The sequence below is a fragment of the Barbatula barbatula genome (assembly GCF_947034865.1).
Source record: "Barbatula barbatula genome assembly, chromosome: 18".
Classification (NCBI taxonomy): domain Eukaryota; kingdom Metazoa; phylum Chordata; class Actinopteri; order Cypriniformes; family Nemacheilidae; genus Barbatula; species Barbatula barbatula.
Genome location: NC_136781.1, coordinates 13,778,445 through 13,802,673, shown reverse-complemented (window position 1 = coordinate 13,802,673; position 24,229 = coordinate 13,778,445). Strand labels below are relative to the sequence as shown.

The following is a 24,229-nucleotide window of genomic DNA, read 5'->3' as shown; positions in this document are numbered from 1 at the left end:
CAAACTTTTTTTAAAACATGTTGATGACACTGAAACACGCCACGGTACATTAAAGTCGGTTTTTCCTCGAGGCTCAAGTCAATACTCGCATACATATGAACGCACGGCCGGTGTGGTTGCCTACTCTTATCTGACTGGGAGGATCAATTGATTAGGCAATAAATCAGTCAGTCAGTGCCCGAGGTTTCCCCCGCAAGGAGCGGTTTGGAGAGTCGGCCCAGCCCTGCGGTCCATGAACCGGCGTCGCACGGCACGGCGGGGGTGTGGGCGCGGCAGGTGGGGGCCGTTAGGTATCAGGGCTTGGCGACAGGTGAGAACGAACACGACATAAGGAGAAAATAGAAAGAACCGAGGAGGCAGACCGAAACAGAGAGAGAGAGAGAGAGAGAGAGAGAGAGAGAGAGAGAGAGAGAGAGAGAGAGAGAGAGAGAGGGGGGAATGCAGTAACTCCCTAGGCAGCGGTGCAATCCTCTGGAGAGAGAAAAAAGGAATTTTTATGTGCTGCAGGTGATCCGGGCTCGAGACGAGGTGGGAGGGAAGATGGGAAAATGGAAAGACAATGACGAAGAAGAAAAGATGGAAAGGAGATGGAGTGATAAAGACTCCCCAAATAGGCTCGTGCCGATGAACGTGATGGCAGGGGGAGAGACGCGCTCTGTTTCGCATATGGCAAAAAGATCCGGCGAAACGCCATGGCACGAGATGATAGGATTCAGTCTGCTTTTAAACTAAAACAAATACAACTACTTTACAGTCGCAGATAAACAAACTTTCTGAAGTACCAGCAAGCAGACCCGATGTGATTCACACACAGCGCGCTTTCTTCTACGGTGATTCAAGAGCCACACGCGATGACACGCACACACAGGCGCACAATGCGCCCTTTGTTGGAGACGTGTGGTCATCCATTTAGGGGCCGAAGTCGACTGGACTCTGCATTACGCATTTAGCTGAGTCTCAACCACGTGTGTCTCCGCGCGCGCGCCCGTGCCCCCTCTCCAAAACTCACATTCTCCCGTAATTTGTGATAATTGCTCATAAAGATCGCGTCACACCCCTGCGTGCGTGCACGGGTGTGGTGGTGATAACTATAGTGCAGGTGTGTTGCTCAAAGGGAAAGACAGATGCTCATTGATCCTTTAATTTTAGGCCAAACATAGCCCGAGGAGAGGAATCATTAAGCACCTGAATGTTTGTTCTCCATTTGTGTGTGCGTTTGTTTGGACTGCTGTGTTTAGGTCTGAAGTGTTTGGGTGAAATTTGTTTGTATCCTGTATATGAATGTTAGCCACCTTCGTGTATGTGTGTGTGTTGTTAGGTGAGCACTAGGGAAGCGGAGAGGCGTGAGAGACATATAGAGGGATGAGAGGATGTGAGATTACATGAAAGGACAGAGTGGTCATAAATTTTGCTCAGACAGACGAATAAAAACTCTCACTATCCTTCCAGTCCCTCTGGTTTTTCCTGAAGGGGTAAGAGTATACACACGCTCACACACATTGTAGTCAGTAAAGATCTTTTGTAATACCAGAAAAACGTAAAAGTCACAACATTCTGTCATACCCAATAGAAATAAATAATATTAAATAAATATAACATACAGAAAATACGACACACACACACAGAGAAAAACATTGTACAATGTAAAAATACACACACGTGTATTACCCCTTCCTCGATATTCATGTGCGTGACCACGATTCTTAAAGGGAAAGTTCACCAAAAATGAAATTCTTTCATAATTTGCTCACTTTCTTGTCATTTCAAACCTGTATTTTAACAAACTTTTAAAGAACATTGGTAAGCAAACCAAACTGGCCACCAATGACTTACATTGTATGGACAGACACAAAACCACTGAGACGTATCTCAAAATATCTCCTTTTGTGTTCCACAGAAGAGAGAAAATAACATACATAACAACATAGGTTTTGAATGACTTGAAGATGTATGAAAGATGACGGTTTAAATTTTTGCCTGAACTATCCCTTTAATAATTTACAATATTTTATACCGATGCAATCTCCATGTCTAAAAAAATTCAACATAATCATACTTCTGTTTCCTCCTCAGTTTATCCACACAGGGTCCCAACATCAGATTCCTGCATCTATTTCTGAATGCGTAGGTGTGTGTCCGTTTGTGTTCGGGTGGAAAAAGACGAGTCAATGCCAATGAGGCGTAACTGAGTCAGTTACTGAGGCAGCAAAAACTCTCCATTGTCTGTTCTGGTTACGCCACACTTCCTACACTTCCCCGTTCACCCTTTCACTACTGCCCGATTCCAGCCATGATTCACTTTCCTTCTGCTGAATCACGTCTGGGTCTCAATGGGTGCTCTTTTCCCTTTGTCTCTGATGTACTTCTCATCTCCAGGCCGTCTTTTCTGTTTGGTGATTTAGTGCAAAGCGTGACCATCAAACGTTCTTAGATCTCCATCCATAAAGCATGAAGCAATCTGTTTTGCACATAACTTTGCTCTGTTCCAAAGCTAGTGGGCTGCCTCCATAGGCTGCATTTTTAGAAGCAATGCTGTCTCCAAAGATACATATTTCGGTCAAAAGCACGATCAGCTGTATTCTTCAAGGAGAAAGCAGTTCTTTCGTGAAACATACAGCATGGTGGACAAAGTAAAAGAGATGCTGATTGTGAATGTCGTTACATTTTCTCAATATTTGTGTGCGGTGTATTTGTTCGTTTATTACAGTGTCTCATTGTTAACTCTTTGGGAATCAGTTTTATGTCGAATCTCCAGTGAGAAACTTATGAGGTTTTATCTCAGTTAGGATGCTCCCTTAAAGTGAAAGTTCACCCAAAAATGAAAATACATTGTATGACCTGTATGACTTTCTTGTGAAGAATATTTTTAATTTGACAGAATGTTGATAGCCGAAGAACAGCGGTTCCCATTCACTTGCATTGGTTTAGTGTCCATACATTAGAAGTTCATGGGTACCGTCGTTGTTCAGTTACAGACATTTTCCCAAATATCTTCTTTTGTGTTCTGCAGAAAGTCATACAGGTTTGAAATGAAAAGAAGGTGAGTAAATAATGACAGAATTTTCATTTTTGGCTGGACAATCCCTTTAAGGCAATAGACCTCGAAAAGGCAATAGAATCGAAACAGAGCCCTCATTTATTTTCAAACGCGCAGTCGTTTCTTCAGTCTGGTGAAGTCTTTGGCAGACCTCCACAGCCAGCTCTGTAGCTCTCTCAGTACCCAGAATCCCTCCACCTTCCGTGAGAAATCATTTGGAGCAGGATGGGACGAGAGAATTGGGGCGGCCAATAAAGTATGAACCTCGGCTGGTCCTCCGTACTGATAGAGGAGGGATAGAGGAGAGAGACCCGAATGAGATGACTGTATAGAACGTGTAGAACGATGCGGGTGAAGAGACGGCGAGGAAAAGAGTAAAGGCTCCTTTTGACTCATTTCTCCAATTCCAAACTTTAAACTTGTGTAGTTCTGGATGTTGATTTGGACGTTTTTATTATAGTTCAAATTTGTTGTTTTCATTTCATCAAAACTTAGCAGTCGTCTCCTCTTCCCCCATCTCTCCATTCCTTCCTCCCTCCCACCCTCCTCCTTCGCCGCCCAACTTTCTTTTCTCCTCCCTCTCCGGCCCCTTTCCGCTCGCTCCATCTCTCTCTCCCGCTTCACATCCGCCCGGCTCCCTCCATCCCGTGCGCGAGAGGTAGCCTGAACACCTTGGTTTCGAGGCAGGTAACTCCGCAGGGGGGCGGGGCTGTTTTCAATCACTCCCTGAAATGGTGACATGGGCAGGGCGTATCCTTGTGCGGGCGTGGCATATCCTGAGGGAGGTGAGGTGTAGCCCAGGGCATTCATCAAACCAGATATTGAGCCGAGTAAACCGCTGAGGCCGGAGCAGAAGTGAAGGAGGGAACTCTGGAGGTAGGGGCACAGGGTGGAGCGCGCCAGCTCCTTCACGGCACAAAGGAGGACGCTGTACGCGCGCTGATTCTGGGCCAGACGGGCACCGTTTTCAAGTCCACGCCACAAGTCCACCCGTGTGGCCGCACTGGGCACGGATAAAGCGGAGCTGTTCGGACGCGGAGGGGAAAAGCCAGGATCGCTGAAAGGTGGCCCGAGATATGATAACTGCGGACCAGATAGGAGAAAAAACATTATAAAAATACATTTACTTTTACAAGTTGACAACATTTTTAAATAAATACCTTTTCAAGAAAAATAAAATGTTTTCTAAAATAAAAATTGATCCAAACTTTAAACACTAATCCGGTAGAAAATCAAGAGTTGTTAGTATCTCCTCAATGGTGGTTCATTGCCAGTCTATGACATATATTTAAAGTTTCTGGCAATTTAATCAAAACTAAATGAATTAGCTTTAGCTTTAAAATGTCAACACAGGACAGAAAGATGTACATTTTATGCCTAACAATTATTTGGCAAGGTAGCAAATATGAGCTACAACTCCTTTTGGATGAGGAGATTTCATAATACAAAGGGGGGGGGGTAAGTGCATCAACAGGAAAACATCAAAACACCCGCACAGATCACATGTATTTACACACACACATATAAACAGATGACGTCTTACATAAGTGTCTCTGATTTCTTTCAGCTGGTGGTCCAGGTATTTGGTCAGCTCGTATGTTCTTTCTATCGAGCTCCTCTCATTGGACAGACTGAGCGAACGGTCCAGCAACTGGCCACACCCCACCGCAGCAGCCAATAGCAGCATCAAGAGAACTTGACGGACTGAAATAAAATGTGGTAAGAGTGGGGATTTCAATGCTGGGTTCGCAGTTTGATGCAGATGTGTTATTAATATTTCTCATATTTCTCATAGCAATTCATTTTGGAATTCTATATTTTCCTAAATGTTATAGTTTAAGAATGTTTTTCCTCAAACTAAATAAAAAAAATCATGTTGATTTAGGATGGTTTAATCTGTCTGTAATCACCTAGACCAAGAGTAAGAATTGAATTAACATAGCATAGCATAGCAAGTTCGACATGATGTTTGGTGGGAACTATTTATAATCAATTATAAACTCACATTTACTCCCAATTTTGATTGGTACATTCTCAAAAGAATAAAGTTAAGAATAAGTGTATTTTGTATAATTGTATAAATGTCTTTACGATAAATTACAATGGAAAAATACAATGGCCGCCCAAGAATTTGGACATTTATCTTACACTTTTACAAATTTATACATATAAATAAATAAAATGAATTTGTCATTATTAGAAATAACATTGGCTTTCAGAGCATTTTAATAGATGTTTAAATTTCCCATGGATGTTGATATCCACAGACGAGTAGTTGACTAATAAATCGTCAAAACCTATGGTGTGACAAAATTAGAAATCAAACTGTCAATATTACATAGTCTTATATTATTTATATTTGTATTTATCATATAAAATTGAATAAGAGAGATTTATCTACATTGTTGCCATCACACCATAGGACAAATTTGCATATTGATCAACTACATATAGTTCCTAACATCAGTGGACATGATCCACTTAGTTTGACAACCATAGATTGAAGATCGTCCTTGTGTTATCTGTCTTTAAAATAAATGCCACTTAACTCTAATAACAAATTGTTTAATATACTGAACGTCATTTTTAAGTATCCGAATACGTTCTGGGGCCACTGTATATTTGCAATGTAAGAGATTACGTGTGTTAGTGCGTGTGGTCCTCTCTGTCTGGATATGTGTTTGTAGAGTTCCGTTTGGATTAAGTGTGTGTGCATGCCTGTACGCAAACCAGATCATCTATTATTCTTTGTATTGTGAGTGTGTGAAGGTGCCAAACTAAGGTCGCTTTTACACCCCACGTCCTCGGACATCACACAGGGAAAATGGTGGCAAATGATGAACCTTCGAACTTCTAAGAGGGTCACAGAGTACTCTTATTATGTGTGTGTGTGAGCCTGAGGGAGTCCACTGGCACATCACACTCAATCTCTCTCTCTCAACGTTCTCTCTCTCTCCTGTGTCAAGCAGTCAGAGGAACATGTAAGAGATGTGTAATTACTTGTTTGAGGCATTGTGTTTTCAACAGGTGTGAAATAGGTGCACCTCCACCCCTTTCGTTTTCCTTTTTATCTCCGTTCGTCTCTTCTTCTCGAACCCCCCCACTATCCTCCCGTCCATCAAGCTTTTCTCCGTCCTTTCTTCTCGCACCGCGCTCTTCATCACACGTTTTCCTTCCTGTCACACATTGTCTTTCTCCCTCTCTCTCTTTTCCCCGTCAAGTTCTCCGGATTGCTTTTTATCTTCTCACACACGCCTTTTTTCCCTCCCCTTCTTTTAAAGTGGTTTATCTCTTCTTTGCCCCCGGCCAAAATAACAACAGCTTATTAACCTCGATTAGCTCTGCCAGTTTTTCTTTTCAACTCGGTTGCTCTCTGTTTTTCCGCTCCTTTCTCTTTTAATTCACTCATTCTCCTTCAAGAGGGAGAAATTCTCATGAAACACACTCAGCGGAACATCCACATCACCTGACACACACCTTAGCAACACAAACTCACACAGGCACACCTTTTCCCCGACCTGAGGTCAGAAATGTTCTCAAAGACTTTCTGTTAGCTTCGTTGTGAGAAACTTCAGCATCTCAGAGAGATCTACATTCATGATCCAACAAATCATCAGGAAACATTGTGGAATATATATTTTCTTTCCATGTTCCATGTTTCCATGTTTCTATGCATGCTTGTTACTAAATTATATAATTCTTTGGGGGGTAAACTGTGAACTTTCTTACAGGGCCTTTTCATAATCTGAAGAACCTGTTTTCGCCACAAAGAACCTTTTGGGAAGGTTGGAAGGTTTTTCAGATGTTAAAGGTTCTTTATGGAACCAAAAAGAACCATTTAAAGCACCTTTTAAAAGAATGTACGATTTCAATATGAAATGATATATTTATAAAAATATATGTAATAATGAGATGCAGTGAACATATTGTACTAAAAAATAAAGCATCAGATACACATAGCTCAGAGGATTTGGTAATGAAAGAATTTAAAGAGACATGGATGAGTTCATACTGAAATCTGTGACCTCTGTATTTGTGTTAATCTAAGCATGTTTTGGGTTTGTTGAGATTTCCATGGAACACGGAAATGTATTTTTTCTGGAGAAAAAGTTGAGTAGCAAAATTTATCTTGAGAAAACATGCAAATCTCATAAAAAAATTATATTATCACTAGTGGTATTTTAGATCACTAACTACACTTTTATAACACAAAATCTTCCATTCAAATTCACAGCACCAGTTGCCACAAATTAAGCAAAATGCGTAACTCCGACCACAGTAATAATGTATGTCTCCACTCAATAAGCAAGTTAACCCAAAAATGTACCTTCTGTCATCATTTGTCAAACCTTTATGACCTTCTTTCTTCTGCAGGTCACAAAAGAAGATATTTTAAAGAATGTTGGTAACCGAACAGCACTGGCACCCATTCACTTCTATGGTATTGACACAAAACCAAAGAAAATAATTTTTTCCCGGTTAATAACATTCTTCAAAATATCTTCGTCAGTGTTCTGCAGAAGAAAGAAAGTCAAACTGGTTTAAAATGACAAGAGGGTGAGTAAATGATGACAGAATTTATATTTTTGGTGGGCTTTAAATCTCTAATGGTCTGTGCAAAAATAGTGACCCTTACCTTCCCAACCACCCATTTCACTACCGGTTGATCAGAACTGCCATTCATGTTGTTTTTATATATAAGTGAGTTTATTATTACAGACGCAACCCAGAAATCAAAAATCACACACGGTCACTTCCCTCTTGTTGGTTATTTGGTTGTAAGCGCAACGGTCTCTAAAAACAAAGCTCTGGCATATTTACATAACCCCTGAAACATATCCCCCACGACTTTATTGAATAACTACGGGTTTCATTAAGCAGGATTTGTGTGTGTGTATGTCTCCGCTTCAAGCCTGCAGCTGGCAGCAATGATATGATGTCAAATCTGTATATCAGTCAGTTTCGTCTCTCTTTCCTTACACACACACGTAGCCTCTTGCCTTTCATTCTCGGTCTGATTTGTTGCCGTTGTGTTAACACTAAACAGACGAGACTCGGAGGCTCCAGTCAACAATACAGAGAACTCAAAGTTGTGCTGCAATCTCATAAAACTTGTTCTCTCCTATCACATCATGTAAGGTTCCACTATGATAGCCGGTCAGTTCACAAAGAGGCTATACAGTTTCATACGAATGAGTGTGTGTGTTTGTGTGTATGGGGGGGGGGGGTCATGTTGTGTGTCTGTGTACAGTTAAAGTAGAGATTTATGTGCAGTCTGCACTCAATCAAATGTGCATTCTTTCACAGACTAGACACACACGCACACACACGCTAACTTTAGGGGGAACTCAGGATGAATGTTAGAATCAAAATGCATGTGCAAACATTTTCATCTGCATGTGACAAACATGATGGACGTCTGTAGATTCAAGAAACATCACACACACACACACTTTCCGTGTTTCAGTCACACATGTACCCTCTGTGATCTCTACAGGGGGGTATACACTTTTCAATCTCCCTGTGGATAATTCGTTTGAAACCTGAATAAATGGAAGTTCGCCTGGGAAAGTTGGCCTTGTTGGACCTTTAAAACAAAGGAACGCAATAAAACCTGCATTTACAACTCAACGTCTTTTCCTTGAACTTTCCTCACTTCTGCATCTCTGATCATTTTCCCTCACGCTTTCATCCCTTCTGCCCAAATCCTCTCGGAGCTATGCACTGTGTATCTCCTGGGTTCCTCTACCTCTGTAATTACCTTTCTTCCTTTTTCTTCTCTTGCTTTTTAAATGATCTCTTCCCTCCCCCCTCTTGCCCATTTCTCCATCTCTCTGACTCAAGTTTCTCACTGAACGTCACCCAAATCGACCCTCTCCCGAAAATAAATAGGAAGGACGACTATCTGCTCATCCAATCTGGAAGATCAAACGTGAAAAGAAAGAAAGAAAGAAAGAAGGGAGAGAGTGGAAAAGAGAAAGGGGCTTGGTGAAGCGAGGGGCCATGTTAATTTGGGAAAAATGTAAACAGCATGTGTAACTGTTCAAACCGTGACCAACTCATTTTATATCATTCCCCTGTGCTCCCTCTCTCTCTCCTCTTTTTAGAGGGAATCTGGGCTGCGTTAACCCTCTTTCCTTCACTCCATCACTCTATCTTTCTCCTTCAATCCTGCACTTCCCTCTTTATCCTTTTACATTCCCTCTCTCCATCCCTCCCTAACACCAGTTGTCATTTCCAGACTGTCTCTTCGCGTAGATTAAAATGCAAATGCGTGGGGCACTGTGACAAGCTGATGGTTTGGGGTTTCTTTTTTCTGAAACCATATGAAGGAGTTTGAGTGTATGTGGCGGTTTGGTCTGTGTGTGTGATTGCTATGATAGATGCATGTGGTGCAGCATAAACTGTAACAGAGAAAAAAATCAAATGTATGCATGTGTGTGTATGTGTGTGTATGAGCGTGACAGTCTGCTCTGCTGCTTTATTCAGGCGTAAATCGCATCATTTCGTCACACACCCTTCTTCCTTTCACAGACACGGGTCCCAGAAGACAGGTGCTATGTATGTGTGTGGGTTTGTGTGTTTAGACCCTGACTAACATGAATCATGTACTTTCTCATATCAGTGTCGGTTAACAAGACACGGGTGAACTTGCCCTGTGAACCAGAATGCCTAATGCACTTGAGAACAAGAGCAAAACCAGTAGTCCTGTTTGCGAATGTGTGTGTTTCCGGCTTTGACACTGACATTGTTGAGAAGTTTTTGAGTTTTGAGATGGAAAGTTAATTTCTTGTGTAATGTTCGTGTATTCTACACATAAAAAAGTTCTCATTAGAAAAATATTATTGATAAATAAAGTTTAAGGAAGTTAACAAAATTGTTTGTTTTTTTAAACATAATGTAAATAGTTGATTAGCCTTGAGGTTTAATAAAAATAATGTAAATTCAATATGATTCCAATATATCCAATATTCCAAAAATCACAATTTTTTAACATTTAATTTTTTTTATTTTGACGCCGTGACATTTATATTATTATAATTATTGATTTAAATATGAAAAAACAAAGGAATCCTTTAAATTAGTTCTAAGTGAAGGGCAAAGACCCATCCGGACTATTTACGTAAACAAATTTCTCTTTTTTCGCTTCTCTCTGGTCTTTTAAATGACTTATTTTTCCCAATTAAAACGTGATATTTAAAGTATTGATATTAAGACACTTTAGACTGGAATTTCTGCGAACCGACAAATCAATTTAGATCTCACAATCGCCTGCAGTGATAAAAGCCGAAAACAATTAGATTTGATCAAAAATTCCAATCCATATAAAAATGTCGGGGTACTGTATAAAATGACAGGACAGAAAAGATTTAAGTTCATTGTAAGTTAATTGAAGTAAAAATGTATATCTGACATTGTGAATATTTAGCTTATGTTTATTAAAAATGTAATTGACTCAAAACGTATAAGCCATGCACTCTCTCTCTCTCTCTCTCTTGGCTAATAATAATAATAAAACAGTGTATCAAAAAACTACTGCTCTTTCAGAAAAAAACATCTCTCACTTACCTTTCCAGCGATGCATTTTTCTGGAAAGAATCGTCTACTTCCGTTCTGATCAGTAATTCTTTCTCGGATTATGAAAATATATTCAAACGAATTGTATTAAAACTCCTTTTCCCGCTTTGATGACTTAGTCAACTGTTCCAAAAGCTTCTTCCCAAGCTTTGGATCACCGTGCGTCTTTATGTAGATTTACATACGGACAAAGTATCAACACAAATATTTGTCCTGAGAAATGAAATAAACTCAATGATTGACAGCTGCTCAGAGTGTCTCTCTCTCTCTCTCTCTCTCTCTCTCTCTCTGATGTCCTGGTGACTGTGACGCGCAGTATCAGTGAGACTTGCTGACTGACGATGATATGAAGTGATTTTATACACATGCCTGAGAGAAAGTTCTGTCCCCCTCGCTCCTTCTGCATTCACTCTCTCCTCCTCCTCCTCCTCCTCATATTCTTTCTCTTCGGTGATTCACCGTTGATTCATCTTCTCAAAAGTGATGTAAATAACATCCCGCCACGAGACTCCAAAACCACAAATCTAATAAGAATTTGACAGATTTTGACAAATCGACAGGAACTTTAAGCGGATTTTTCATAATGTATCTGTTTATTGACTCAGCATCAGTGATGTAATTTGGCATTGAACAAAATAATTAAGAAGCAGAAGACCTGTGAATAATATATGCATATTTTGAGTCTTTGTTGTTTATTTTATGTCTCATGCTTCTGGTATTATACCTATATTGACGGTAAGATTTTTGAGATTTTTTACAGTCCGCCGCCACATGCCACTTAAAAGTGCGTCTGTGTATTTTACACACATGCGTGGGTTTTTTCGGAAGTGCGTAAGTGGCATTTATGAGTAGGTAAGCACTTAGTTTCAGGGTATGGCATTTAATAAAGGGCTTAACACGTTGATTATTACATAATCCTAAACAACCTACCTTTCTCTTCTGATCTTGTTACGTTTCACTGAAACGTGAGCGTCTTGGTGGCATGCATTTGAGTCGTGGCTCTGGCGCCCCCTGGTGTTAAGTCTTAAATGCACCCCCTTTTCGCGTCCATTGCTCGTGTGAGGTTAAATGTTCACTGACTTTTGCAGACGCTACAATTGTATTGTTTATATAATATAACTATTTTGTCAATGGAAATAACCTCTAATCTCCAGTGTACAACACTTAAAATAAGGTGTTTTTATAATTGCAGACCTTCTTTTAAAATATCAAATTATACCTGAATTAAATAGTACACACGATCACAGACACCTTAAATGGTACATTCACTTCCATTGTAACATAAGCAGCAGATGTAAAACTGAATGTGACATACTAATGTAAACAACCCGTGGCGTGTTTGTTTGTATTTATGGCTTTATTTTTAATTTGATAAAAACATGTAATGTAATGCCATTTTTAATACAATACAATACAATAAAAATTATTCTGTTTTTAATTCTGTGTTATAAATAATTATTATAAAACGAAAGACATTAACGAACGCGGTGTCATAGAAACGCGTGACCTTTCAATACTTCTTCCGGGTGACTGTGTTCAGAACCGGAGGTTGAACGCGGGAAACGGGAGAATAGAGCCGCTTGGTTACTTTATCGCTTATTTCTGTAGTTGAATCAAATACGTTCGATACCGGAAACCACGCGTATATATTTATTGAGTCCGTCTTCACCCAAAGTAAGTGCTAAATACGTTTGTGTCTTTCAAAAGGGTCGTTTAAAAGAAGCCGGCTAAGGGATCGCATCTGCTCCGCATGTTCAGTAGTGTGAGAACCCAGCGGTTGTGTTAACAGATCCAGTGAGCTGCCTACCTAGACAGATCTGTCTTCATTACTTTAATGCTTCGACGTGCTTGAAGAGGCACCTCAGTAGGGCTTGAGATGCAGTCAGTGACCAACTTCATTGACATATGAGAAATGTACTTGATGATCGTGAATAGATGGCGATAATAATGATTGTTTTGATGTTCTTCTACATTTGGCTGCAAGAAAAAACGCGTTTTTAAAGAGTAGCTGTATCTCCATTGGTTTTCTGATGTTTTGTTTGTTTATATTTAGAGATGGGAGACACTCTGGAGTTTAGCGATATCTATCAAGAAATGAAGGGTGCATGGGTAAGTGACACGACTCAAACATTAAAGAGAACAGACTACAGGAAAGTATTTTCAAGTATAGTTCCAACACATACTGGGTATAAATGACCATAAACTGACCACTGGGTGTCGCAATATGGCAGTGTTTTAATGCCACCTAGTGCATGGTTACGGTTAAAATAAACCATTGCATACTTTGCAGTATGCACTGTGTGTCATACTATTTGGGTAAAAAATGTGCACGTGGTGCATGATGCAACAATAAACATTTTAAACTGTCACATGACCTCATTTTGTTTAGATTTCTGTGTAAGAAGATTTATAAAACACAGTGCACAGTATGTGATTAGTCATCTGTAAATGCCATGCATACTAAACATTTGCATATCATCCATGTATTGCATCGCAAGAACATTTGTCACACTTTCTCTGAAACCTGTATTAAATATGCATTGTAAATGTATCAGAATGTGTATATTGTAGAAACATTTATTATTCCTGTGGGGTGGAAAACACAATATTGAGGAATATCTATACTTAAAATACGTTGAAGACTAAAATGCAACACGCATTCTGTTTTTTTCCCCAGAATGATGGCAGACTAAGGTTCGGAAAGCAGTCTGTGGTGTATAAAAGCAATAAGACAGGGAAGGTGGACAGTATTCCAGTTAATGAACTCTCTGTGGCCCAGTGGCGTCGGGTCTGTCTGGGTCATGGGATCAAATTGACCACCAGCGCCGGACACGTCTACAAATATGACGGCTTTAAAGACACAGTGAGTTTGTTGGTCAAACGGTTGTCGGCTGCATATCAAATATAAAAACTAGAGAAATTTTGAATGGAAAAACGAACCCCTCATAACATAGTAATTTTATCGACTGGTGTTGTTTTGGTGCAAAAACTATTAAATCATTTCATCCGAAAGGACATTATTTTTCCCAAAGATCAGTCCTGGTGCTGTGTGCGTCTGCGCACGTTTGTGTATGTGTAATTCAAATTGTTACAAGAAATGCTTTTCTCCTGGGGTTAATCAATGGCCTGCATTAATGGATTTGTGCTGCGTGCGTGTTTGCATGATGTCATAACGCACAGTGTTTATTATTAGGCAGCGTAGCATAACTCCGGAAATATCTGTTAAATGTAACATAGACAAAGTTGACGTGTGTGTTTGTGCATTCTCTTTATATTTAGATCTGTTAATTTGGAAGTTAACTTTAAAGTCATTTTTTGTCATTGTTATATCTGTGCATTAGAGGAAAAGGAAATGTTTTGATGATCAGGGCAGTCTGTGTGTGTGGTGCTGGTTTGTGTAATCTTAAAGTCATCGTGAAGGATTCGGCAACCCAGTGCCAAACTCATTAACGCACAGATGGATATCATACACACACACACACACCTGGTGGAGTGACATGTGGAAGCGATTGTGCACTGCTGGATAAATAAACAGACTGATTGAACGTGCTCCACATCAGCCTCCGGCCGGATTACGCTCACCTCTGCGTTCCCAGAGGGGCCGAGCGACGCGGCCAACTCTCATTATTAATGACCCCGGTGCTGGATCAGAGAGAGATTCATGGAAAGTAATTTTGTTTATCTCTTCTTTCTTCTCCCTCTTTCTCTCGACATCGCCTCCCTCGCTTTGCTCATCCACAGGATTTTGAGAAGCTTTCTGCATTTTTTAAATCGAACTACAAGCTCGAGTTGACAGAGAAGGATATGTGTGTGAAGGGCTGGAACTGGGGCACGGCCAAATTTGCAGGTATCAAACTTTTGGTGATGCACAAATTTGCTGTAATATTGCAAATTCTTCTGCATAGATCCCTAACTCTACAGTGAGTATAAATCTTAATATAATTGGAATTTGTGATTAATCGCGATTAATCATTTTGAAATAAATATTTCTGTAAATGTATACACAGTTTTATTATATATGTGTGTGCATTTTTATATACATATAAATATACAGGGCACACACATTTATTATATAATCAAACATTTATTTTGGAATCGTTAATTCATGATTAATCGATTTGACAGTACAAATGTTCTTGCAAAATCAGAAAGGCTAACATTAGCTTGATCACCAATATAGATCACGTTAACTTTGTTTACAATAGGGGCCGGTGCTGCAGAGGTTTAAAGTTTTGTAGCACAGGCCAAACAGTTGTAGCACAAGAATAACATTTCTGTTGCCATCGTTAAAGTCCCCGTGAAACGGAAGTTATGATCATTTTTATTTCCGTATTTTGAAGCATCCACGAGTGTCATGCTTGTAACATGTTAAAGTGTGCAACTCATTCACTCAAAGACAAGCAGATGACATATTTAAATAACGTTAGTAGAATTCCGCTTTGGTGATTCCTTCCATGTTTTCCTACATCGCGCAGATCATAGGGCTCTAGATCAATGGACTCAATGTAGACGGAAAACAAGTTTTAATTGCAAAAAGGAAATAAATAGTGGTTCTCTATTAGTTAACCTCACTCAAGCACACTGATAAACGCACATCACAAAATTGTCGCTCTATCTAATGTACCTGCCAAACTGTATCGGACGCGTGCTACACTATGAAATGTATTCTTGGCACAGACTGAATTTTTTGTAGCATGTGAGGCACTTTACAGCCCTGCCAATATACTAGGCGTTACTATATAAGTCTGTGTGTGTGTGTGTGTGCCCAGGGCCGCTGCTATCGTTCGACGTGAACGACAGCCCAGCGCTTGAGATCCCGCTTAACAGCGTTTCCCAGTGTGCAACAGGAAAGAACGAAGTGACATTAGAGTTCCATCAGAACGATGATGCGGAAGTGTCGCTCATGGAGGTGCGCTTCTATGTCCCACCCAACACTGGAGATGATGGATCAGACCCTGTGGAGGTACGCTTATGTAGACACGTCTGTGAGCAACTGTGCATATGCATGAACCTCTGTTGATACTGACTCTCTCTCTCTCACAGGCGTTCGCTCAGAATATTCTGTCGAAGGCAGACGTTATCCAAGCCACTGGGGATGCTGTGTGTATATTCAAAGAGCTTCAGTGCCTTACTCCGAGAGGAAGGTAAACGTTTATACACTCATAATCCAACACGGATCATTACACTTAATGGAATTCAGCAATGTAGACACTAAATTGCTAACTGGTGTGAACTTCTTGGTGGATTTTAAGTGTGCTAAATTTGGTTTAAAAGAAATCCATTTATTATAAAAGTGTAAAGATTTGAGTATCCTGTGTAAATGATGCTCGACCTCTACTTAAGTCTCGTCACAAGTGCTGGGCGCTATGCCCATAAATTAATATAACAGTATTTTCCAGATTCATAGCGGTTTCCGGTACATGGCGGTATTGTTTTTTTACCACATTTTATACTGATTGAGAGAGAAAAATCATCATAGCACACAGACAAACAGGTAAAACAGGAACACATCATGTTATATGCTTAAATTGAGCAGGTATGAGGGGAACACGATCGCTTTTAGAAGATTTTGCTTGTGAGTTGAATATAACGTAATGCGAACTTGCAATTGCTACACGTTACAGTCATCTGCTGTTCAGCCGTGCGGTGTGCACTCCCATTGCAACATGAACAGGATACGTAACGTTTCCACTCATGTGCGAGACGCACGTGAACATCCAAACGAGTCTGTTTAGTTTATATATGATGATACAGTAGTGCCGGTCACACTGCAACAGTGACCCCACTGAAACGGTGTCGCGCTGCGCCGTGTTCCGTAAAGTGTTAAAGCTACATATACATGTACTGCGGTATACCAAAAAATTCATATAATAACAAAAATATACTTTGGTATTCGGTATGAACCAGTATACCGCTCCAAACCCTACTCGTCACATTTGGCTTGACTTGGTGTTTTTCCTCTCAGGTATGATATCCGTATCTACCCCACTTTCCTCCACCTGCACGGTAAGACGTTTGACTATAAGATCCCCTACACAACTGTCCTGCGTCTCTTCCTGCTGCCACACAAGGACCAGAGGCAGATGTTCTTTGTGGTGAGTTGATTCATTGAACACAACCATGCTTGATGTCAATTCATGCTATAGATGTGGGAAATATAAATTATTATACACTGCCCTGAAAGAATGATGCATTTAAAGACTACTTATTATTCCTGAAGATCATCCTTCATTTTTTCTTGAATGTTGCTGCCCTCTGCTGGTTCAAAGCAGAATTGATGTTGAATTATGCTTTTTCCTATTTGGGCTCAACAGAACAGACGAGATTTTATTTCAGGATTTTAATAAAGCAAGATCTTCGGTGTATGTTTTATATAAAATGAAATCAAAGCTGATTTTTTTAATCAAGTTTGGATTGTTTTTCTTTTTCAGATCAGTCTAGACCCACCCATTAAACAGGGTCAGACGCGCTATCACTTCCTCATTCTTCTTTTCACCAAAGATGAAGATCTCAGCCTGACTCTTAACATGAGCGAGTGAGTATTCTTATGGCGAGCCTATTCTTCTAAAAGATGTTAAAGCGATATTTCAGAGGCAAAACAAAATGTACCCGTGTTTTACTCACCCTCAAGGCATTCTGACTGAATATAACTTTCTTCTTGAAGAGTAATGCAGTCTGAGTTATAATACCACGTATCATTTTTCTTCCAAGTGGTAGAATTGATGCTCCAAAAAGTGCACCCATCGATCAAAGAACGGCTCGACACGGCTCTGGGGTCTAAACAAAGGTCTTGTGAAGCATGAACGTTGTTTTTCCGGCAAATTATGCAAGTTCCGGTGACGGATGCAGCATTTTCCGTTTTGATCCAATAGGATACGTCTCCTCTGTGCGGAAGCTTTCGTCACTTTCATTTGCTATAAAAATAAGCCTCAGGTTAACATAGAGGGATCATGTAAAAAATTATACGTGGTATTTTAACACTGACTGCATTATTCTTCAAGAAGAAAGTCATTGAGGGCGAGTAAAACATAGGGAAATTTAGTTTTGCCTCTGAAATATCGCTTTACCCTCAGTTAGCTTTGCTTAATCTCTCTCTTTCTTTAGGGATGAGGTGGAGAAGCGTTATGAAGGGAAGCTCAGTAAGAACATGAACGGTCCTCTTTATGAGATTGTCAGTCGGGTCATGAAGGCTCTAGTCAACCGAAAGATCACAGTGCCTGGAAACTTCCAAGGGTAAAACACACACACGCATACTCCTAGTCTAAACTTTCTTATAGGGTTTTATTCTTCGCATGTGAGGTCTTTAGAGTAATAGTTATATGTAAGTGTTTCTCTTTGTGTGTGCAGTCACTCAGGATCTCAGTGTATAACGTGTGCGTATAAAGCGAGCTCAGGGCTGCTGTATCCGCTGGAGAGAGGCTTCATCTATGTGCACAAGCCCCCAGTTCACCTGCGATTTGAGGAGATCTCCTGTGTCAACTTTGCTCGAGGGACCACCACCACCCGCTCCTTTGACTTTGAAATAGAGACCAAGCAGAAAAACCAGTACACCTTCAGCAACATTGAGAGGTGAAGTATAATACCCATAATCCCTTGTAATGGCCTACACAAGCAAAGAACAGTTTTTCTGATAGCATTTGCTCGAGAATACACAACAACAGTGTCTGTAAATCATAATGCATTTGACAGGCGTGTTATGTTAGGATTTTAGACAAATGACTTTCTAATAACTTTCACTTTGTGAACCTTATAGTAGTCTGTTATGTGTTATATAGTGTTAAGCTAATTTGAATAGTTAGGAATGCAATTTTTTAAGTATTGTGGTTAAAGCCAAGAAAACGGTGGACTGACGGACTTGTGTTATACAGGGAAGAATATGGGAAACTCTTTGACTTTGTCAATGCCAAGAAACTGAACATCAAGAACAGAGGAACTAAAGAGGTAACCACCTAAATTCAGGACTATTTTTTTAGTTTTCAGAGTATTTTATTTATTCATCAGATTTCAATAAATACAGTGAAAATTATATAGTATGGCTTTTTAATATGAACTATTGCAAGAATAATACATGTATATTGAAACTAACTACCTAGTTATAAACCAGATATTTTAACTAAAACACTTTAAAGCCATGTCATTTGAGGTCATCAATGACCCTACATAGCCAGTCGAATAAGTGTTTTGTACATATTTGTTGAATTATACTGTGCAGATTTGAATGAAATTCGTATTTTCTTTGGGTGTTGGGCTTTGGTACCGCTCCTCTGCGGAAGAGTGATAGTTTGAAGTAGATGTATGGGTTGTGTGTGATCGAATCTGTTTGGATCTCTCATTAACACATACATGTACGTAACATTTAGTGTGTGTCCTACAAGGCATATTTCCGAGAAGTGAAACATAAGTTTGAACATATATTTACAAGTATAAATGAAGTAAAACTGAACTTTGGCACAAACGTGACCCAGCGTTTACCGCTTTCCATTGCAAATCAGTGTAAGGAGACAATACTGAATATAGATTTTTTTTATGTACTTGTTTATTAACAGATTTTTATCCAGATAGTTATGGTGCTGAGACAGTATTGTAACGTCTGTCTTGATATAAATCGAATTTGCTGGAAATAATCTATTCGAGATATCACATAGCCTTAATGCAAAACTAATTGGTTTTTGATCCCTTGAACAATGTGTTTCGACTGAGAAGTGTTAATGATCTCTTCTGCATGTTGTCTAAATCCAATACACTGTTAAGAGCTCTTTCTCCGGGCACGATGTATGTATGCGATCCGAGTCTGGTTTTAACTAAATAAACAATCCATTTTGTTGATGGATGGGCCCTCGTGGGAATAAGCAGGAAGTGCTTTTGAACCACTAATTCTGTGATCCGTGCACGCAAGTGTTTATACTAAAGTGCCCATGGTGGCGACACATTTCAATGCATTAACTTCCTGCAGGCCACAGCGATGCGCAGTCATGCCTTGCGCTTGTCATTATTTATCAAACTGTTTATTTGCAGGGTATGAAAGGCGCTGACGGCTACAGTGATTCTGATGAAGACACGCATGACGCCTACCTGGAGAGAATGAAACAAGAGGGCAAGATCAGAGAGGAGGCGGACGGAAGCGACGAATCCGAGGGCGACAGCGGTAACTGATGCACTGGAACAAGAAGCTAAAACGCCATGTTTGAGTCTTGTACAGTGGTCGCTGCAGATCCTAATGTCTTATATTTTTCTGTAGATGAGTCTTTTAACCCTGGTGAGGAGGGTGATGAAGTTGCAGAAGAGTAAGTATGACTGAAGCTATTTTAGCACATATTAACAAGATTTTGTAGGCAAAAGAAAATCAAGTTGCAAATGATCATAATGTTTAATCTTGAGCAAGAAATAAAGATTCTTACAAATGTAATCTTGCAAAATAAATTTTACTTCTTCCATTCTGTCAAATAATAATGCTGTTTCTGTGCAGGTATGACAGTAACGCCTCAGAGAGCGAAAGTGAGGGAGAGGATGGAGATAGTGAGGATGAAGGCAAGAAGAAGAAGAAAGTAGAAAAGAAGCCGAAGAAAGTGGTTAAGGAAAAGAAAGAGAGAAAACCACGGAAAGAGGTCCGCAACAAATCATACACATCTGAAATACAACTAATATGTCATATACCTAAATTCATCTGGGAGAATGAAAGTCTCCAGAAATGCTCACAATGATCTTTCATGCTTCATCATTTAAGTTAATAGGCTGGATGGGACTGCACACTGAAACTGGAAGTTCAGACTCCGATGACAGTCTGGGTGGTTCTGTAGGAAAAATGTGGCATGTAATCCCATCAGTAGCCTTTATATATTCAGGCTTTTTTCCCTCTGTCTGTGCACAACAGAAGAAAGTGAAGGACCCTGGTGCTCCTAAGAGGCCGATGAGCGCATACATGCTGTGGCTCAACGGCAACCGTGAGCGAATCAAGAGTGAGTATCCTGGGATCTCGGTGACTGAAATCTCAAAGAAGGCTGGAGAGATGTGGAAACAACTGGGCAAAGACCGGAAAGAGGTCGGTGACACACACACACCTGAAACCTGAAAGTATTCACACTTTAAGAACAAAGATAAATGAAATCTAACATTGAACTAGGGTTGGCTGTGATTCCAACAAATGTTTCATTTTCATCGCGTGAGACTCGCTTATCCGTGCTGCAAATCACTTTGTGAACAAATATTAACAAGGCTAAGGGCATTTAAGCTTGCGCTGTACAGACTATAACTATTATAACTGTGAAGCTCACGTTGTATAAAGAAGACAGGTGTTTGACTCGTGTCTGTGCATCCCGCGTTGTATAAAGACGGATGTGTGGCTGCCCAGCTCTGATGGCTGCTTCACATTGTTCGTAGTGGGCAGGAGCTGTACTGCGGACCCAAGCCCTCCCCCCCCGATGTAATCGTCCATCACAATGTTTTAATGTAGCCATCGTCCCATGCCAATTTGGTTGAAATCGCTCAACTGAACCATAACTTAAACATTCACTGATGTTCACGACTGGGATGAAACACTATCTAAATAACACTCTCATTGTTTTGTTCAGTGGCAAGATTCATATTTTATGAGCAGACATCTTTCCTGCATTTCAAGTGTGATGTACCACTGAATACATTTATTTGCCAGATGATGCCATTTATTTGTTACTTTTCTGTGGTTTGTATTATTGATTCTCCGATGATTTAGAAATGAATTCATAATGCTAAAGTGATATGCAGAGTGAAATGACTTTGAAGAGAAACTGAATTTGCTGTGTCTGATCTGTCTCACAGGAGTGGGACAAGAAAGCAGAAGAGGCCAAAAGACAATATGAAAAAGCTATGAAAGAATATAAAGAGAGTGGAGGTGGAGGTGGAGCGTCTGCCGTTACTAAGTGAGCTAACACTCCGACACAGTCCAGATTTCACTGGAAATCGCTCGCATGATCTTGATTCCGTTTTGTGGGCTTGAGTTGGTTCTTTTTTTGTAATTAGCTTGAGCCAGTTAACCACAAAAAATACTTTGTAATCTCAAATGTGTCTAAAGATAATGAGAAGGTTGTTTTTTGTACATTTACGTGAATTCTTAATGCACAGATTTTATGCTGACACATTCGACACTTGTGTTTCTAGAGAAAAGAAAAAGAAAGGAGGCAAGGTGGATGCTAAGAAGAGTGGAGGAGAAAAGGACCGAAAGAGGGAAGTTGGGAACGAAAGCTTTAAGAGCAAAGAGTTCATCTCCAGTGAGGAGAGCTCATCGGAATCTGACCATGGCAAAGGCAAAGGCAAAGGCAGCAAGCGCAAGGTGTGTGATGGACGTGTTTGTTTTTACTTTTATTGTAGGTTTAAAGGAACAGTGCAGCCAAGGTTTCTTAAAGCTATTTTATGTCTACAGAAGATTTAAATGGTTAGTATCAAGGGTTGGTAAATAATGACAATCTTTATCTTTCTTAGGCATCTGATGACGATGATGAGGAGGAAGTCGCCTCCACGCCACCCAGCTCAGAAGAGGAGTCGGGGTCTGACTAATGTTACACAAAGACATTTCCACATCATCTCAGGTTTCACAAACAAATACGTGATGGTTATTTGGACCAAGACCTTGAACATTCTGACTGTGTGCGTTCCAAGCACATTTATACACCAGTTTCTTTCATTCGGACTAAGAACATGAAAGAGACCGGTTGTATTTTTCTCTACAGAGAGCACCATCTGTAAAGCTCTCAGAATTTTGATTCCAGGTTTGGTAGACAGACATTTATTCAGGAAAGTGTGGTTAGGACTGCCTGTGTAGAGGCTTTTTACACATTTATTTGTTTGCCTTTTTCATTCTAGAGAAACTGCACTTCAGAAAATGTCTCGTTTTGTACTTTAAGCTATAAAGAGCTATTCAGGAATTGCAATAAAATTGAGCGATTCAGCACCTTTGTGTGTGTGTGTGTGGTCAGTAATTATTCTTTATTTATATTTCAGTACTCGAATTTGGCTTCTGTCATGTGGTCAATCATTTTAATGGAAATGTATTAACAATATGAAAATGTGCATCCCTATTCCATTCAACTTTTACCGGGAATGTTCTTGCTATTGGTAACTCTTCCTGTTGGCAGTCTCTTCTCTATCCTTATATACATATACAGTGAAGGAAATTATTAGTTGATCCACTGCTGAATTTTTGCCTGCTTACAAAGAAATGAACCGTCTATAATTTTTATGGTAGGTTTATTTTAACCGATAGAACCTGAATATCAACCAAAACATATATATAAATATTATAAATTTAATTTGCATTGCCAGTGTTTGATCCCCTACCAACCAGCAATTATTCTGGCTTCAGAGATTGGTTGCGTGCCTATATGGACCACAGATTAATCCTGTCACTTTAAGAAAGTACTCCTAGGTCAGTTTGTTATGTATTTAAAACATGCCTGCCAACAGAATCCATCTTCCATTTCAACCTTTCCACAACCATGGTCAAGACCAAATAGGTTTCAAAGGATGTCAGGGCCATTTTGTAGACCTGGGTCGTGGATGTGCCTTTAATATTTACATTTTACATTTAGTCATTTGGCAGACGCTTTTATCCAAAGCGACTTACAGATGAGGAAACATTGAAACAACATAGGCAACAAAATACATAAGTGCATCAAAACTAGTCCATTAAAACCTAGCACAGTATACAAAGCTAAGAATAGTGAGGTTAGTATTTTTTTATTGAATTTTTTTAAAGAGGGGGAAAAGGAAAAGAATTAGGATAAATCAATCTGCGACGTGTTGACGGAAGAGATGCGCTTTTTAAAGATGGCAACTGAGTCTGCTGATATTGTAGCAGCAGATAGATCATTCCACTAATGTGGAACAGATCCAGAGAAGGTACGGGAGAGTGACTTTTTTCTTAATATGACAAAGACCCAAGACATATTGCCAAGACAACCGAAGAGTGGTTTAAGGAGAAGCACATTACATGCCCTAGCCAGTCTCCAGACCCCAGTTCTATAAAAAATCTGTGAAGGAGGCTAAAATTACAATTTGCTGAGCGACAGCCAAGAAACCTTAAAGATTTACACAGGAGTGGTCTCAAATGTATCCTGACACATGTGCAAACCAGGTGACCAACTATCAGAAATGTCTGACCTCTGTGCTTGCCGACAAGGGTTTCTCCAGTAAGTACAAAGTTATTTTTGCTCGGGGATCAAATACTTATTTCACTGACTGAAATGCAAATTTTTACCTTTATTTAACGTTTTCCCCAGATTTATTTTGATATTCTGTCTCTATATCAGTTAAATAAAACTACCATAAAACTTGTAGACAGTTCATTTGTTTGTAAGCAGTCAAACTTACAAAATCAGCAGGGCATCAAGTTTTTTTCCTCAGAAGAGTTTGGATCCAAAATGAGATCACTCCATTTTAAATTAATGTATTTATTTTATTAAATTGATAAAAAACAATGTGCATTCCAATTAATATCAATCAAACCGCACTTGGATTGTTTTGATTTAAGCCATAATATAATAACAAACAACACTAACTAACACAATAAAAGCATAACATCATTAAAAAATTCTCATTTTGTAATCAAACTCTTTGTGCGTGTGTATAGTATACTGTAGTTTG

The 24,229-nt window shown here is 39.7% G+C and overlaps 2 protein-coding genes across 3 annotated transcripts; one reads left to right on the top strand and one right to left on the bottom strand.

Moving 5' to 3' along the window:
• Nucleotides 1–1,507: 1,507 nt before the first annotated feature.
• clcf1 (cardiotrophin-like cytokine factor 1) lies at nucleotides 1,508–10,963 on the bottom strand. The gene is made up of 3 exons (XM_079479491.1): nucleotides 10,607–10,963; nucleotides 4,581–4,741; nucleotides 1,508–4,120 (listed from the first exon to the last, which is right to left on the bottom strand). Exons 1-3 carry the CDS (start codon nucleotides 10,620–10,622, stop codon nucleotides 3,143–3,145), a joined length of 1,155 nt encoding a protein of 384 aa, XP_079335617.1. The 5' UTR covers nucleotides 10,623–10,963; the 3' UTR covers nucleotides 1,508–3,142.
• A 1,141-nt stretch (nucleotides 10,964–12,104) lies between these two features.
• On the top strand, nucleotides 12,105–22,544 carry ssrp1a (structure specific recognition protein 1a). 2 transcript variants are annotated; one of them, XM_079479644.1, is made up of 18 exons: nucleotides 12,105–12,289; nucleotides 12,669–12,724; nucleotides 13,293–13,478; nucleotides 14,357–14,462; nucleotides 15,385–15,578; nucleotides 15,659–15,759; nucleotides 16,581–16,710; nucleotides 17,047–17,150; nucleotides 17,720–17,848; nucleotides 17,963–18,184; nucleotides 18,484–18,556; nucleotides 19,631–19,760; nucleotides 19,854–19,899; nucleotides 20,082–20,220; nucleotides 20,487–20,654; nucleotides 21,410–21,510; nucleotides 21,749–21,920; nucleotides 22,070–22,544. In XM_079479644.1, exons 2-18 carry the CDS (start codon nucleotides 12,671–12,673, stop codon nucleotides 22,142–22,144), a joined length of 2,130 nt encoding a protein of 709 aa, XP_079335770.1. In that variant the 5' UTR covers nucleotides 12,105–12,289; nucleotides 12,669–12,670; the 3' UTR covers nucleotides 22,145–22,544. The 2 variants fall into 2 exon arrangements, with proteins under 2 accessions (XP_079335770.1, XP_079335771.1); XM_079479645.1 differs by lacking the exon at nucleotides 12,105–12,289 and adding an exon at nucleotides 12,327–12,529 and having other exon boundaries at nucleotides 22,070–22,543.
• The last annotated feature ends 1,685 nt before the right edge of the window (nucleotides 22,545–24,229 follow it).

What these genes read in the sequence shown, in the direction of transcription:
- clcf1 (XM_079479491.1), bottom strand. An exon ending in AAGAAATCAGAGACACTTAT is followed by an intron (nt 4,121 to 4,580) that starts GTAAGACGTCAT and finishes TCTGGTCCGCAG; the next exon opens with TTATCATATCTCGGGCCACC.
- ssrp1a (XM_079479644.1), top strand. Translation starts at nt 12,671, where the DNA reads ATGGGAGACACTCTGGAGTTTAGCGATATCTATCAAGAAATGAAGGGT. An exon ending in ATGACGGCTTTAAAGACACA is followed by an intron (nt 13,479 to 14,356) that starts GTGAGTTTGTTG and finishes GCTCATCCACAG; the next exon opens with GATTTTGAGAAGCTTTCTGC. An exon ending in TGGGCAAAGACCGGAAAGAG is followed by an intron (nt 20,655 to 21,409) that starts GTCGGTGACACA and finishes TCTGTCTCACAG; the next exon opens with GAGTGGGACAAGAAAGCAGA.